A 17,653-nucleotide genomic window follows, 5' to 3' on the forward strand; every position below is an offset into this window, starting at 1 on the left:
TAAGGTAAGCCAACTCCAGCTACACATTTACATAGCTGGAATTGCGTACCTTAAGCCGATCTTCCTAGGGTACATCTACACTGCCTGGCTATTTCTGGATACCAGAAGTGTCCCAAAATAGCTACTTTGTGTCTTAACAAGACGCTCGTTATTTCAAAATAGTTTTCGAAATAACAGATGTGCTATTTTGGCATCCCTGTAACCCTCGTTCCATGAGGGTTAAGGGATGTCTCAAAATAGCATGTTATTTTGAAATTTGGTGCCTTGTAGGCACACCAAATTTTGAAATAGCCTATTTCAAAATTAAATCAAAATAAGGTACGCAAATTGCATAGTGCAAATTGTGTATCTTATTTTGTATTTAGGGTGCTGTGTAGACACACCCCTATAGACCAGACCTAAGGATCTAACTTTCTATGCGACTTAATTTCCTAAGAGCTGTTCTGAAAACAGAATGTAAACTCCTTTCTCGTTTTTAAAATTTTTATCATCAATCCAAAATGGTTAATTTTTCAAGAAAAATATGCTATGTATGGTTTTAAAAAGTTGAAATGCAAAATATTTTGGCTAGCTGTAATTGTAGAGGAAAACAACAATTACACCACATTCCCAGCTAAGACAAAACTCAAGAAAATAGAACTGGTTGAAATTTTCCAAATGCAAATGTTTTATCCAAAATGAGTCTGCTGAATGCATGTTATGTACGTAACTATATGAAGTTCCCTCCTTTGTGCCCTGTGAGCAGGGAAGGAAGAAGTTGGAATTTGGCTTTGGTTCAGATAAACCATTGTATATCTGAACACTTAGTTGAATGTGACCTGAATCTGCAAAACTCATTTTTTAAAATCCAGTTCCTTGGAGATTAGATTTTTTCTTTTGATGTTTGAACTACTTCTTGCTCGGGTCAGGACTGAGGGGAAAAACACCCACAAAAATGGGTGATAATCTATAACATTCTCATTTCTGCTCCTGGCCAGAAACTAAAAGTTCCTAGAAGAATGATTAAACCTTAGACAAGTTTTGGTTTATTCATTGTTAGAAATGAACTTGAAGTTTTAAATAGGTGCCTTTGTTGCAAGATAGAAGGCCATAAGAAGAGTAGAAGTGCAATGTGACTGAACTTTCAGTGATAACGATGATAATGATGCCAAATATTTTTGGACATGTTTTGGTATCAGTTGTCTTGGTTAATTCATCTTCAAGCAGACCTCTTTGGATACCAGATAACTGGGGGCACATCTAGACTACATTTTACGAAAGCCCCGTTCGTAAGTGCGGATCCGACATAAGTCGGATCCGCGTAAGTCGGGGACTGCCTGTACAAAGAATTACTGGTTCCTGAACAATATATAACCTTCATCCTGTAAAAACTCTCCGGGACAGGCATAAGGATCTTGTGGGAAAAGGGGGTTTTGCACAAAACGGCCACAGCCACATTGCCTCTTTTTGTGCAAAAACCTATAGCGCTAAAACAGAAAGAAAGGGAGTATGCAAATGAAGCGTGAGAAAATGCTAATCCATGCTTCATTTGCACTGCCTCTTGTGGAAAAAGTCATAGTGTAGACAAAGCCTTAGAGTTCAGGGCCAGATCCTCAGCACCCAAGCTTTAGAGCTCTTTTGAAAGTCTGGCTGACGATGAAATTCAAGCACGTGGATTTACGGTGAAACTACTCAGATGCATAAAGTTAAACATATTCATTAGTTTTTGCAAGGGGGTCTCAATTCCAAAAATGGAATGGAGGTATTCCAGATAAGCACTTCAGTGTGATAGACTTCGGGGTTCCAATTAAGTAAAATCCTCTTGCTGAAACAAATAAATTGTAATTGCTAACAGTTCTTTCTTTAAATTCACATTGTCCTATTGGCTTCCCCTGTCAATTACAACAGGAGGGAAAAACCTGGTTTGCTTTCTCCTGGTGATAGGACCACTCCTTGTAAGATAAATGAGATTTGGTTCACTATAAATAGTGATTCTATTGAAAATGCACAGTGGTGTATATTAATATTTTAATTTTTAATCAGCAATCCATTTAGTACAATAGGTACCTAAAGCAAACCTGTGTTCAAACTGAATCATCTCAATTAGCAATGGAAAAGTTCTATTAGCTCATTTAGCCCACCCTCTGCCACTGCCCAATTACAGTGTCTTCTGGATAATTTATTTGGATTTCACCCAGAGGACTTTCCCCCTCCCTCCAAATTCAGCTTAAATTTAGTACACAGGCAGAAAGGACCTTTATTTCTTTTTGGTTTGTATAGTCATAGCTTTCTTAATTTACCTCTATTTTTTATATTCCTTATACCTCCTTAAATCATTTTTTTCCCACTCGTCTTTGCATTTTGCGTAGCCTTCAGTTGGAAGCAAGAGTAGATAGAATGGGACCAAATTAAATCTTTAAAGATGCCTCTATGGAACAGTGCATATCGATGACAAAAATCTCAGGGCTTAATATCAAATACCAATTGTTTGTCAGAAAATGCTCTTTTGAAAAAAAAAGTTTAGAAAAGGTTTCTGATAATTACAAAAGTGTGTGTAGGCAACTGAAAGAGATATATAAAAAATTAGAAAGAATGCTCATGAATCGAGTTCACGAATGAGATACCTGTGAACAGGAAATATGGCAGAACAAAATTACCATTTTGTTTAAAAGAAAATAAGGTGTGTGGGGGACAGGGAGGTGACTCAGGAGTCTTTAGAATTTAGCTGCCTCCCCCCCAGAAAAACCTATTTTACACACTTTTTAAAAGATTACAATTGGCTACTCTCTTCATTCAACATTCTTTTGGTTAGTGGACTGCTTAATTCACCAGTTTATTAATGCAAATGACATGTAGCTAAATGACAGCCAGCTGTCAAATGTGAGAATGTAATCCATGGAATGCTGCTGCTGGTAATTATGAGTCAGGCTCTGTGTCTGTCATGGAGGTTGCAGAAGTCATGGATTCAGAGGTATTCTGTGACTTCCATGACACGTGCATCGTCTGGTGTGGCTGTTCTCAGGGCCTTGATCGCCTTAGCACCACAGCTGCTGCTGTAGATTTCCCTACTCCAAATTGATTGCCAACTGACTGATAGCTGTGTAGTTAAAATGTAGTAATATTCGTAGTTAATAAATGCAGCCTATTGCCTTTTCCCCTAAAAAGTCCCATACGCTTTTTAGGAGCATAACTGCTGTCTGACATTGCAAGTTTCCACAGGGCTATTGTCACTCCCTTCTCAACTGCCAGAAGAGATCTCACTTTGGTATTGGTGCACTTCAGGGCAGGGCCAAGCAATTAGCAAACTTCCCCGAAAGTGGACTTATCGAAAGTTTTCCAGTCACTGCTGATCGTCCATAGCTGCACCACTTTGCTTTTCTCATGGCACCAGCACTGGCATTCCACTGTGCCAAGAGGATTGAATGCTGGTGGTGTTTGGGAGTCGCTCAACTCAAGTGTTTTGCAGAAGAGTATGTTTGTGGCCCCTGAGATTCATCCTCTTTCCAGTGGGCCTTGATATGCTCTGGATATACTCCAGCGTAAGGGCACACCGTCAATAATATGATTGCTATAATACTTTTTTGATGAACAGGTTCCATCATGGGATCCATGCTGCTTTGGCATCTGCATGAAAAGACTGTCTGCCATTACTTTCAAGTGGGAGGGAGAGGGGGGAACAGAGCAGGGAGCAGGGAAGGAAGGAGTAATGAGTGCATTATTCCATGCTGATGACATATACCCAGAACCACCCACTGAACAGTTTTGGTCTCAGCATGCACTGGGAGCATAACCCATAATGCAAAGGGGTGGCAGGAATTGTGGGATAGCTACCCACAGTGCACCCCTCTCAAAGTTGATGGTAGCCACCTGACTGAAGATGCACTACTTTGAACTGTTGAATTCTTATAAACAGTGGGCACATGCACCTTCAACTTTACAAAACTGGGTGTTAGAAAATCAACTTTAATAAATTCGACCTTATCTTGTAGTGTAGACAAGGCCTAAGAAATCTGTTTCATGCAAATTCTTACCCTAACCGTTGTTCTGATCACAAGCTAGGCAGCCTCTTCACTTGGGTCCAGTCCTTTCCCAGCTCCAAAATGGGTTCTAGCATTAGGTGGCCTGGCCACATATCTTTGTAGGAGCTGCCACAGTTTGGGCTTACAGGAAAAAACAAACCCATTGACAGATCATTGGTTTGAGCACTAGGCCATTAAGTTTCTGGAGTATCAGTAATGGTCCTGTAGCGGGTTTCCCGCTCGGCCACCGCGCCCCTGCCGTCTGCTCGGGGAATTATATCTGCCGGCAGGTGGTGCGGTCTCTTCGAGACACTGCCCTCCGGCAATGTCCACAATAGCCTGAGCTTTTCCCCCCTTCCGGGGGGGAGGGGGAAGTTCGTTGTAGGCCGGCAGGCCTTTAGGAGGAGGATCCTCCACCCTGGTACATTGGATGGCTAGTCCGTCCGATGGCCCTACCGTGCCTTAGAGTAGTCCGAGTCCTGGCCCTTTAAAGGGGCCTATCCGGATCCTGGCCGGGTGCCAAAACCCTTATACGGATGCCCAGGCCCTCGAGCAGGGCAGGGCAGCAACTGCTGGCCAGGCCCCAACGCAAGGCGGGGCCGCAAACAAACCCACAGGTCTGTAGGAGCTCCTAGTTCAAGAGCGGGGCAGGCAGTGCAGCTGCAGCAGTGGCAAGGGAGTGGGAGACTGCCACCCGGTTAGTGGGTGGCAGGGGGGGCGCAGGCCCACCCACTCCACTGCGCCCCGGCCCAGGGGCCCTGGATGCAGCCGTTCAGCTGCTACGGGCTCAGCAGGGGCTCCAGCCCGCAACTTGCTGGCCTAGGGCTGTTTTCAGCCCATGCTACCCCCTGGGCCACTCCTCGTCTCCCCCCCCCTTCCCCAGTACCTGTAGCCCCAGCGGCCTGTCGGGGAGTTGAAGCCCGCGTCGTCTCCGCAGGGGCCGGCGGCCCAATCCAGGGGTCAAGAGGTCGGAGCTCTGTAGTGTCCAGCGGGGCTTGTCCGGCCCGGCGTTCCAGTACCCACCGGGGGTCCAGCTGGTCCAGCGGCTCGGTCCCGTCCTCTGGGTCCTCGAGTGGTTCAGCTGGCGGGCCAGGCCAGGCCTTAGTAGCCCTGGCAGGGAGTCCCTGGCCGGCCTCTGGGAAGGTGGCTGAGGGCGGCCTAGCCCGGGTCTTAGCCTCCCCAGGCAGGAGCTCCAGCCAGGCCTCTGGGTCCTTCGGAGGCTGGGGCCTGACTGAGCTTTGTGGCAGCCTTCTTATAGTCCTAGCCCCGCCCTTTGACTTCCGGTCAGGTGAGGGGGCGGAGCTAGGCTGGCCCCAAGATGGCTCCCAGAGGGTTTCTTCTGCTTCCGGCTCAGAGGGCGGCCATTCCACCCCTCTACACTCCTCCCCCCTTAAGTCCAGTTCCCGGTTTCCGGGACTGGGCTTCTGCTCTTTCTCTATGCGGGACAGGGCGTCTGCATTTGCGTTGTCCCTCCCCGCTCGGTGTTTCACTGTGAATACATACGGTTGGAGGGACAGGTACCATCTCATAATACGGCTGTTGGTGTCTCGCATCTGCTGGAGCCATTGTAGGGGTGCATGATCTGTAAAAAGGATAAAAGAGTCTCCAAGGAGGTAATACCGCAGGGCCTCGATGGCCCATTTTATCGCTAGGGCCTCTTTCTCGATTACGGCATAACTGCGCTCCCGAGGAAACAATTTTCGGCTGATATACAGCACTGGGTGTTCTTCTCCCTCAACTTCCTGGGACAGCACTGCTCCCAACCCGCAGTCTGATGCATCTGTCTGGACAATGAACGGTCGGGAAAAGTCAGGGCTAAACAGAACCGGCTCACTACACAGAGCCGCTTTTAGGTTCTGAAAAGCGGCTTCACACTCAGCCGTCCATGTGACCCTTTGGGGCCGGTCTTTCGTGAGGAGCGCCGTGAGGGGCGCCGCTAGGGTCGCAAACTGTGGCACGAAACGGCGATAGTATCCTGCCAATCCCAGAAATTGCCTTACTTTTTTCTTTGTGGTAGGTGTCGGGTAATTTTGGATCGCCTCCACTTTCCCTACTAGGGGCCGGACTAGGCCCCTTCCCAGTTGGTACCCCAGGTAAGTGGTTTCCTGCCAGCCGATTTTACATTTTGTTGGATTGGCCGTCAGGCCTGCATCTCGAAGGGTCCGCAATACGGCCGCTACCCGCTCGAGGTGTTCCTCCCATCCTTGACTATAAATTACCACATCATCCAAATAGGCGGCCGCATACGCCGTATGCGGGGCTAGTAAGCGATCCATCATTCTTTGAAAGGTTGCCGGTGCCCCATGCAGACCGAAGGGCATTCTTGTAAATTGGAACAGTCCCGAGGGGGTTGAAAACGCAGTTTTTTCTTTTGAGTCTGGGTCCAAGGGGATCTGCCAATATCCTTTCGTAAGATCAAGAGTGGATATGAATTCAGCCGTCCCTAGGCGATCTAGCAGTTCATTTGTTCGCGGCATAGGGTAGGCATCGAATTTTGAAATGGCGTTTACCCGTCTAAAATCAATACAAAAGCGGATACTACCATCTGGCTTTGGTACAAGCACAATTGGACTCCGCCACTCGCTCTTGGATCGTTCTATCACTCCGAGTTGAAGCATAGTCTGTACCTCCTTCTCGACTACCTCCTGCATCCGGCGAGGGAGAGGACGAGTCCCTTCTCGTATGACTTGGCCTGGAGGGGTCCGAATGTTATGGGTTATCACCACGGTCCGTCCAGGTTGGGTTGTAAAAGTTTTCCGGAATGTATCGAGGAGACAGCGTGCCTGTTTCACCTGGGTCGCAGAGAGGGTGTCCCCAAGCTGTGGTTCCCCTTCCTCTACCAGGTCGGGGGTTTCAGGCCCCAGGGCCGGTTCTGCTGGGTAGGGGGTAATCATCAGGGCCTCCCGTTCTCGCCAATGCTTCAGGAAGTTTATGTGGAATATCTGGGTTTTCTTTTTCCGGTCAGGCTGATAGATTTCATAGTTTACCGGCCCGACCTGCCGGGTGATCTCATAAGGCCCTTTCCAACGCGCTAGAAATTTTGATTGCTCCGTGGGGAGGAGGAGGAGTACCCGATCCCCTGGTTTAAAACTTCTTTCCTGGGCTCGTCGGTTGTAGTTCAGCTCTTGGCTGGCCTGAGCCGCTTGTAGGTTTTCCTGCGCGAGGGCTCCGGCTTGTCTTAGTCGCTCCTGGAGCTGAAAAACATACTGCAAGAGGCCCTGTGAGGTCGAAGGGGTTTGCTCCCACGTTTCCCTCACGAGATCCATGATTCCCCGGGGACGATACCCATATAAAAGTTCGAATGGGGAAAATTGGGTTGATGCTTGGGGCACTTCCCGGACCGCCAACAGCAGGGGAGGTAGTAGCAAGTCCCACTGTTGTAATTCTGCTGGGGGAAACCGTCGTAGCATTCCCTTTAGCGTCCGATTAAAGCGTTCCACCAACCCATCGGTTTGGGGATGGTACACGGAGGTTTGTAATTTATGTATTCCCAAGATGGAACACACCTGTCGGAATAGTTGGGATGTCAAATTAGTCCCTTGGTCCGTAAGGAGTTCACGGGGAAGCCCCACCCGAGCGAAAATTTTTACCAGCTCCGAGGCGATGGTTCGGGCGTAAGTGTTCTTCAGCGGTATGGCTTCTGGAAATCTGGTGGCATAGTCCATTAAAACCAAAATGTAGCGGAACCCTGCTTTACTTTTTGGCAGGGGCCCCACTAGGTCGATGGCCACCCTTTCAAAAGGAGTTCCCACCACCGGCATGGGAACTAACGGGGCCCGTGGCACTCCCGAGTCGGAGGCTAGCTGGCAGTTTGGGCATGATTGGCAATAGTCTCGTACTTCCCGGTGCACCCCGGGCCAAAAGAACCGGGACAGTACCCTCGCCAACGTTTTTTCAGCCCCCAGGTGGCCAGCGGCTGGAATATCATGGGCCAATTTCAATACCGCCCGGCGATGAATCCGGGGCACCAGGATCTGGGTCTTGACCTCTTGAGTCCGGGGGTCTTGCACCACCCGATAGAGGCGGTCGCCCTTCAATTCGAAGTGGGGCCACTGGGATGCCCCCTGGGGGTCTACCACAGTGCCATCGATTGCAGCTACCTGCTCATATGCTGCCCTCAGGGTGGGGTCCTCCCTCTGGTCCCGGGGAAAGTCTGTCAGGGCCAGGGCCTGGGCACTGGCCTCTGCTGGAGCCTGGGCTTTGTCGGGCAATTCCCCTGCCTCTTTCCCCCGGTGCTCGTCATCCTCCGCTGACCCTTCGGGCCGCGTTTCCCCCAAAAGGGTTCCCTTCACTTTTCCGGGATCGGCCGGACACCTGTTAGTGACTTCGCGCATTAGGTCTGCAAATCCGGGCCAGTCTCGGCCTAGGACAATCGGGTAGGGGAGTGTCGCCGCTACCCCTATGACCATTTCTGCTGACCTCCCTTGTATTGTAAGTCTGACCTTTGCGCGGGGATATGCCTTCACATCGCCGTGTACACAACGCAGGTACAGCTCCCCCTCTGGCTTCAAGCCCTCAGGAAGGAGGTCGTGTCGCACCAGAGTCTGCGCACAGCCGGAGTCCAGAAGGACGGCCACCTTATCTGTATCCGTCGGCGCTTGGAGCACAAATTCCACCTGGTTGACCGGTAGGATGTAACTCTGCCCGGGTCCCCCTGGACCGTAGTCGCACCCTACCTCCAGACAGCTCCCTTGCCACCCCTTGGGTGGTTCCGTCATCCCCTGGTCCAAGCCCTTCGGAGGTAACAGTCCCCTCCTGGGGGCTGTCGGGGACCGCAACGGGGAAGTAGGTGCGTGACTGAGCGTCCTGGGTCGGGGTGCTGTGGAGCACGCCCCTAGCCTAGTAACGTCCCTAGGCCCCACCTCGTCCATTTGCCCCATGCCAGTTTCGGGTGGACTTTCCGCCTCACCCCTCGGGGCCCGAATCCCTCCAGCCGGGTAGGCAGGCCCCGGGGCCGGTCCCGGCACTGACCTGTGGGGCTGAGCCCAGGAACTGAGCAATTGTTGGAGGTGTTGGTGTTGCAGCGCCTGGAGGTGCTGGAACTGAAGCCCTAGCTGCTGTACCAACTGCCCGTGTTGGGTGACCAGTTGCTGAGCCATCTGCCAGTGTCGGGCCACCAGTTGTTGCAGTTGTTGGTTCTGGCACTCCGCCACCTCCTTCACCACGCTGTCCCGTTCCATCCTGGCTTTGGAGAACAAAACAAAAACCCCAACAAACCCCAACCACCAAAAAAAAAAACCCCAAACCGTGGGGTTTTTTTTTTTTTTTTTTTTTTTGTTTGTTTTTTTGTTTTTTTTTTTTAACCCACTGAGGCACACACTCAGCCCCTTACATCAGGGGCGGGGTCGAGGTGCCCACATTCTCCACCATCTTGTAGCGGGTTTCCCGCTCGGCCACCGCGCCCCTGCCGTCTGCTCGGGGAATTATATCTGCCGGCAGGTGGTGCGGTCTCTTCGAGACACTGCCCTCCGGCAATGTCCACAATAGCCTGAGCTTTTCCCCCCTTCCGGGGGGGAGGGGGAAGTTCGTTGTAGGCCGGCAGGCCTTTAGGAGGAGGATCCTCCACCCTGGTACATTGGATGGCTAGTCCGTCCGATGGCCCTACCGTGCCTTAGAGTAGTCCGAGTCCTGGCCCTTTAAAGGGGCCTATCCGGATCCTGGCCGGGTGCCAAAACCCTTATACGGATGCCCAGGCCCTCGAGCAGGGCAGGGCAGCAACTGCTGGCCAGGCCCCAACGCAAGGCGGGGCCGCAAACAAACCCACAGGTCTGTAGGAGCTCCTAGTTCAAGAGCGGGGCAGGCAGTGCAGCTGCAGCAGTGGCAAGGGAGTGGGAGACTGCCACCCGGTTAGTGGGTGGCAGGGGGGGCGCAGGCCCACCCACTCCACTGCGCCCCGGCCCAGGGGCCCTGGATGCAGCCGTTCAGCTGCTACGGGCTCAGCAGGGGCTCCAGCCCGCAACTTGCTGGCCTAGGGCTGTTTTCAGCCCATGCTACCCCCTGGGCCACTCCTCGTCTCCCCCCCCCTTCCCCAGTACCTGTAGCCCCAGCGGCCTGTCGGGGAGTTGAAGCCCGCGTCATCTCCGCAGGGGCCGGCGGCCCAATCCAGGGGTCAAGAGGTCGGAGCTCTGTAGTGTCCAGCGGGGCTTGTCCGGCCCGGCGTTCCAGTACCCACCGGGGGTCCAGCTGGTCCAGCGGCTCGGTCCCGTCCTCTGGGTCCTCGAGTGGTTCAGCTGGCGGGCCAGGCCAGGCCTTAGTAGCCCTGGCAGGGAGTCCCTGGCCGGCCTCTGGGAAGGTGGCTGAGGGCGGCCTAGCCCGGGTCTTAGCCTCCCCAGGCAGGAGCTCCAGCCAGGCCTCTGGGTCCTTCGGAGGCTGGGGCCTGACTGAGCTTTGTGGCAGCCTTCTTATAGTCCTAGCCCCGCCCTTTGACTTCCGGTCAGGTGAGGGGGCGGAGCTAGGCTGGCCCCAAGATGGCTCCCAGAGGGTTTCTTCTGCTTCCGGCTCAGAGGGCGGCCATTCCACCCCTCTACAGGTCCTCATTTAGCATATTTAGAATTATAAGCATATCCACATGTCATGTGTCTAGTTTCACATACAAGAATGATAAATGTACAAAAATAGGATATACACATTCAGCAGATCGTAACTTTAAAAATGTTACGTGATGCATTTTGCCTAAAGTGCCTTCGAGTTATGCACATTCATATTCATAGACCAATTATGATAAAGCATGGAGGGCGATAACAGGCAGTACCCCCTAACATTTTTCATCAGACTGTGTTTATTTCCTCATTACATTTTCTCCATAAATGATAATATTCAGAGAAGAAAACAATATGTGTGAGAATGGAAAAGCAGCTGGGAATGGCCGATGTGAATGTATCTGAAGCTTAACAAGAAATGCTCCATAAAGCTGTCTTCTGTGGCTATGGTCTTATTTACAACTCACCCATTTGGCTTCCAGGGGGAGCTTGTATAGCTTGTACAGAAATAATGGGTCAAATCTTGAGTGATATCAATTCAGGTAGTGCTTTTTGATTCAGGAGAACTGTGCCAATTTACACCAGCACAAGATCTGGCTCTGCTTTTGTATATTTCTATGCGCTTACGAAATGGAGCTTCCAAATCTTTAGAAATGCACCTGTTACAATCATGTCTACCCAGAGTTCATTCAGCTTTAACCAATCTGCTGTTATTTGTGTTCCTTTGCAGTTTCCTTTGGTCTCTACTTTCCTAGGAAAGAATATTCTGAGAATGTCTACATTGATCAGCCAGCGGGTACGCCGCTACTGCACATCCATGCCTTGAGAGATTCACATGGCGAGGTGGCCCACTTTCAGCTGTGCCAACGTCTTTCTATCTATCGCGTTGGATCCTATGAAAATCATTGGTTTCAAATCAGAGAAAAAACCGGGCTTCTCTACCTCAATAAAAGCCTGGATAGAGGAGACTTTGATATCCTGTGTAAGTCTGGGAAGAGTAGCTCCAGTTGCGGTAATGTCCAGAGTTGAAGCTAAGCTCTTGCATCTAATAGGATTTATCCAGCAGCGTATAAGTAGCAAATCAGTGCTTAGGGATCAAATGGGAAGAACTGTTTACTTACTGTAAATGAATTTTGGGATCAACAAGAACCCTCAGATGAACATGATGTCATTAAGGCAATGTGGCAAAACAAACACTAAGGCCAAGAAGAAATTGGGTTAATTGTCAAATGATGGTATTTCACTGGGGAAGTTTCACCAGTTTAACTAAATATAATGAAATTAGACTGGACTCCAAAAGAAGACACACTTAAGCCATTTTAATCCCCAAAAGTTTATCCTAATTTAAGTAATTTACCACCAAGTTATACCCATGTATGTGTTGGTTAAAATAATTTTTATTTCCACATCAGTTCATACAGACCAGTTTTAGATAAATTGGGGTAACTAATATAAGTAAAACCTTTAATTAAAAAGACCCAGATACCTAGAGTACCTTTTGTATGGGATAGTAAATGATTATCTGGTGAAAGGGTTAAGTGATGCCTGTTTATGTTGCTTGAGGTAAGGTTTTCATTTTTTTGTAAGAACCATGTATCATTGAACTATAGAAATGAAGTGTTTCCTTCATCATCTTGTATTCACAATTGACAGAAACTGTCTCCTGGTGGTTTTGATCCATGAGGAAGTTAGGTAGCATTAGATGAGGGTGTAAGAAATTAATGCAGTAATACTGCTGAAATTGCCTTTACCAATTAATCAGTTTCACCAATTGGTAGGGTTCCACTGTAGGGTAGTTAGAAGCAATAGGAGAACTTGTAAGAATCATATTTTCCATATTAGCCTGTAACTTTGGATTGCTCAGTCCAACTTCAAATACATTGGGCTTTATTTTTGGAGGTGCCAAACATCAGGGAGTAGACTACTTGGCCTGCTGTAGAATAATGGTAGATGGAAGGGAATTATTAAGAGGAATGTTTGCTTCTTCCTTTGTCAATTGTTTCTTTGTTTCTGTTTTTGCAGTTGGAAGAAATTGGATGTCATTACCAAAGGTGACATTTCCTGTCTACCTCTCCTCCCAGCCCTTCCAAGGGAAGGAATGTGAGACCTCAACTTCTGCCGTGGTGCATCTCTTCATCATCAATGCAACTGCACCAGCTTGCAATGCTCTGACACCAAGAGAGCTTTGTTTCTCCGAAATGGATCTCTCCTTTCACATCAAGGAGAATAAACCCCCTGGCACATTTCATCAGCTTCAATTACCCTCAATACATCACCTGTGCCAGAATGTCACCATTTCCTACAAATTACTGGCAGGTAAAACTGGAGGTAAACGACCCAGATAATGGCCATATGAATGAGAGGTCCTGTGTTGGTTATTCTACTCTGGTTCCACACAAGTCGTTTAGGCTTCCTCGTCTGCCCTTTGCCCCAATATAGCTCCTCCACCTTCCTCCAGGTCTCTGCTTGGATGGATTTTCATAACACAGAGTGAAATTCTTCCTTTTTGGTACATAGAGGCAGCCAAAATGGATTCACTGGGGTCATGTCAATATGTCAAGGAGGAGAGCAAACACACACCACTAAGAGCAGGCCTGCCAACAAGTGGGGAGGCAAAGGGAACAGTTACGCTCTAGGCAGCTTGGAGGGCTGGCTGCCCCAATCCTGCCCCTTCTACCCAAAGCCCCACTCCTTCTGGGAGTTGGGAGCCACCCCGCCACCTTGCCCAGGGGCCCACGGAGGCTATTGGCACCCTTGATTAACAGAAAAGCACTATCCCTGTTTATGCTCTGTATGTGTTGTTGCAGTTGACACGCTGCCTTTCCGCTACAATGAGAACACCACGAGGGTGAGCGTCACGCAGCGTTTGGATCGGGAGGAAAGAGAGAGGTACGAGCTGATCGCCAAGTGTACCGTGAGGGAGCGCTCTAAGGAGATGCAGGTCGAGGTGCCCTTCCTGGTGAGCGTGTTAGACGAAGATGATTCTGCTCCCTTCCTGCCCAATGGCACTAGTACGACGGATGCGGTCGTGGAGTTCAACCGAAAAGAGGTAGAGTTCTCATCTGCTTGGATGCTGAGATATTCAGTGGGGATGCCGTGGGTTAGGCATGCCCACATGGACATGTCAGTCCTTGTATGTTAGCTCTCAACTTCATACGCCCTAATTTACCATACAGCCCAGAGAGCTCTGACTACATGATAATCATCAACGTACTCATACATACAATGTGGTGACTACCTCCAATGAGCTAGTAGTTATCAGAGAGATCATTCAAGACAGGTTTTGCTAGATGTGTGAATCCGATTCTGCCTACATAGCACATAGAAAAAGCTATCTTAAAATATAATGTAGGTGGGAAAGTCCATCACTAAGAAGTTAAGACATTCAAGATTTACAGATGTCTATGCAACAGTGATTCTTCCCCATTTGTGAACTGCACTCCCTGAAGCCTGGGTCCTGTGGAAAGCAATGGTGTGTGGAATTAAAGACGACACTCCTCCTCAACAGTAAGAGCTAGAACCACCAAATTCGAGATACAGCTTCCTCTTATCCTAACTTAATGCAAGGTAAAGGGGTTGGTTGTGCCAGGAAAATGGGATGTGTCTGAAATGGGACTGCTTCTCAGAAAACCATACAGAAAAGAGAAAGAATCACTAAGTAGGTAAAAGAGGCTAGTTGGGGGTGCCCCCCCTCTGAGCTTTCCATCCTCAGGTGGCCCTCCCCCATTTGTACAAGAACATTGCTGGCTGTTCCCCTTTGTCAGGGAGAGAGGGGAAGGTGCACAGTTGGCTACATTCCTTACCCTGGCTGAGGAGTGCAGGGGGCAGATGACCCTGGGCCTGCCCCAGCTGGGGGACATGTTCCCCTTCCTTGACTGTGCCCATGGGAGCAGCAGCAGGCATACAGAGGCGCTTCTCATCTGGCCCCAAGCTGCTGTGGAGACAGAGGGCTGGGGTTGCCCTCTCTCCCTGGCAACAACCTGCATCCTGAATCCCTCTCCCCAGCCCCAGCCCAGATCAATGATTGTAAGGAAGCATGGACGATTTCGTTTTATTTAAAAAATCAATCAATCAATTGAGCCATGGACCTGAGCAGCGCCGAGTAAATCTTCTAGTCAATTGATATTATTTTTCTTTATAATGGGATTTAATGAAGCCCCTATCTGCTGCCTTGGGCACCGGTGGTGTTTGTTAAAGAAACAAATACAAATGGAACAAAACCAGCAACAACTTCCTGGCAAACCAACCAGCTGTCCTAAATAAACAGGTGTCCCTCTTAGGCCCCACCTTTCCTCAGATACTAAGGTAAAATGATGAGTCTTGCAGCCTTCACTGAAGGTCAACAATGGCAGAGTATTTATGACCAAGGGTAGAATCTTGTTCGGTAGCTTAAGACTTCTCACTGACAACCCTTTATCACCTCCATCTGGCTCTACTCTGTACAGCCCCTCCTGCCATAAGGAAGAGTCCAGCTTGAAAGAAGGCAGGACCCATTTTTCATATGGCTTTAAGGTAAAAATCAAGATACTGATGTATAAAATGAGTGGAACAGAATTCAGCTGGGGCTTTCTCTGGGAGAAGAAATACTCACAAACGCTTTCATAGATGGTTGTTATGTCTGAGCCGTTCCGTCGTGCATTCAGCATAAACTCTGCCTAAAGTCTCAGTCACTTCCCTCCAGGATTTCTGTCTAATAATATTTCTTTAATAGCTGCATTTGTTTCCCGTGGAACTAAACTGGATTTTGGACATTTCTGTGCTAGAAGGAAAGCATACACTTATGGATGTTTGCTGCCACCTATAGGCTGGACACATCAATGACATGCACACTTGGACATAGTAGAGCTACTTGAAAAGTGAAATTCCTCTCCCTGTGACCCTGATATTTAATTTCTTCTCCTATCAGGATGAACAGTAGAAGTCTCGGTATTTTTCAATGAAATATTCAGGAAAAGTCTGTCAACTTTAATATAATGTATAAGTTAGCTGAAACCAGCAGTTGGGTATTTTCCTTTTGAAAACCTTGCCACAATCAATGTTTGGATTTAACAACCTTCTTTTGGAAAACTTCCAAACACCTCTAATAATTAGTACATTTAAATTTGAAGGAGAAAGGATTTGCATGAGAATCTCAATGGCCAAGGAAATAATAACGATGCAAAATGAGTGAGGCCTGTTGCAAGGTAATCAGAAATCCAACACAGAGGCAATAAAGAGCTATCTAGTGGGATGATCACAAGACTGGGATCCGAGACCATCTGATTTCTGATCATAGGTCTCTCACTCGCCCTCTGGGGCCTTTGTGACATCACATGGACTCTATTTCTTCTCCCTTGGCTATTTAATGGGGATTTGTTGCTCACCTGCCTCACAAGAACATTGAGGATTCCCTGAGGACACCCTGTGCTTCATCATGCTTTTTTGACCTGAGCAGATATTGGCACACAAGAAAATTCGATGATGATTCACCACTCACACAGGATTCTTACTCAGTCTCCTAAATAGCCAGTGCCATATTTTTCACTTGGCTTGTCATTCTGTGCCATTGCCTCATGTTGAGTCAGTAATGCACCATGATTGCAAAATCCTCCCCTCCCCCAAACCCTCCCAAGATCATCCTAGCTACAAAGTCTCTGGAGTCATTTAGACCTTTGGTTGGGGGCTGCTGGAGTCAGATATGCTGTCCTTACACAGATCTCAAAAGCAACTGTTGCTACAGTGATTTTGCAACTCAGTGGCGTTATGAAATGGTTACAGTGTTCATCTGTCCCCAGATAGGTAGTAAGCAGTAATATCCTCAGTCTTTCCCCTTTGCGTTAAAGACCTACAAAGACCCGGAATGGAAGTGGATTTTTTTTATAGAATGTCTGTGAGCCTTATATGGGCAGGACTTTGGTTTCCAACTTGTATCACGTATTCAGATATTAAACCAGAAAATAAATCTGGAAAAAAACAATAGTGTGGCAATCCTTGATTTTTCTCCATGTTTTCTATTATTTTTTTCTAGGGAACTGTCTTAGCCACACTGACTGTCTGTGATGCAGACACCACCCCTATTTTCCCCATTGAAAGCAGCAGAAAAAAGTACACAGGCACCATCAGTACAACAGATCCGTGGGTTAGCGAAACATTTCGGGTGGATCACATCTTCCACGAGATCTATTTCAGCCCCAATGGCAGCCAAGTGAGGGGAACCCTGCATGAATACAGTAAGTAAGGTCTCTTCCTTCTAACAAAGGGTGTAATGGCTTTACTTACAATGGATCAGTATTGTAATTTGACTTTTTTGTGCATGTGAAAAATACCAGGTAGATGGGAAATAAGACAGAAAAGCCCAAGGACAGACTAGAAGTTTGGGACTGAAAAAGGGGCCTGTAATGCTATGTTCTTTCATCCTATAACACAGTAACTGTAGAGGAATATGACCGTTGCATGGTGTATTGATGATCCAAGAGAGGTTCAGATTTTATTGCGTTTCAGAGTGTAATTGTACGCTCATGATGTCAGCTGGATCACAAACATTTTACCTCAACTGCACAAATTCGTGATATTTTTATAATTTTTTCAGGGAGAAACAGAGACATTTTGTGAAGACGCATGGAAAAACTGAGCGAGAGGCCCATCCGTTTGCTCCAGAATAGGGCATAGCTGGATGGATAGGGCTTGCACCCTGGTCTCCCAAAATACAGCTACCCAGACAACACAAACAAACAAACCTAGAGCCTAACACCACAACAGGCTGACTTGGGCTCACACTGCTGGGCTAAATCTAGCAGGGCAGATGTTCTGGCTCAGGATGGAGCCTAGGTATTGAAACTGGGCAAGGCTGGCTGTAATATCTCAGATCACTGGCTCCAGCCACAGCCTGGAAGTCTGCGTTGCTATTTTTAACGCTTCTGCACAAGCTCATTGACCTCAGCTTGGACAGTCACTGCTGCTGGTCCTCTCATTGCTGGGTAGACATATCACCACGTGCCAGGTGAGAGCCCCACCCACCAGGCTCTTGGCTAGTCTGTGGCGGGTGTCTCTTATTTTTGCCAGAAGACATATGTGAAACTTTCCTGAGGGAAAAAAAATAATTTTGATGAATCCACATTTTCCCATGAAGCATCATTTTGTCAAAAAATTCCCAACCAGCTGTAGTTGTAAGATACTTTTCATTGTACAGAATAGGAG

General features: G+C 48.2%; 1 protein-coding gene and 1 long non-coding RNA gene across 4 annotated transcripts in view; one reads left to right on the top strand and one right to left on the bottom strand.

Moving 5' to 3' along the window:
- Positions 1–17,653, top strand: part of RET (ret proto-oncogene) — a 147,871-nt gene that overhangs the window by 78,721 nt on the left and 51,497 nt on the right. For 2 of the 3 annotated variants that reach the window (XM_075934775.1, XM_014569202.2), the window contains exons 2-5: positions 11,208–11,459; positions 12,500–12,805; positions 13,285–13,526; positions 16,485–16,686. In XM_075934775.1, coding sequence (XP_075790890.1) covers positions 11,208–11,459; positions 12,500–12,805; positions 13,285–13,526; positions 16,485–16,686 — 1,002 coding nt within the window. The remainder of the gene's footprint in view (positions 1–11,207; positions 11,460–12,499; positions 12,806–13,284; positions 13,527–16,484; positions 16,687–17,653) is intronic. The other variant, XM_006114405.2, reaches the window with a different exon arrangement.
- On the bottom strand, positions 7,186–9,401 carry LOC142830371 (uncharacterized). The gene is made up of 3 exons (XR_012905558.1): positions 8,970–9,401; positions 8,441–8,614; positions 7,186–7,646 (listed from the first exon to the last, which is right to left on the bottom strand). It is a non-coding gene; the product is annotated as an uncharacterized LOC142830371 (long non-coding RNA).

Source organism: Pelodiscus sinensis, chromosome 8, assembly GCF_049634645.1.
Source record: "Pelodiscus sinensis isolate JC-2024 chromosome 8, ASM4963464v1, whole genome shotgun sequence".
Lineage (NCBI taxonomy): Eukaryota > Metazoa > Chordata > Testudines > Trionychidae > Pelodiscus > Pelodiscus sinensis.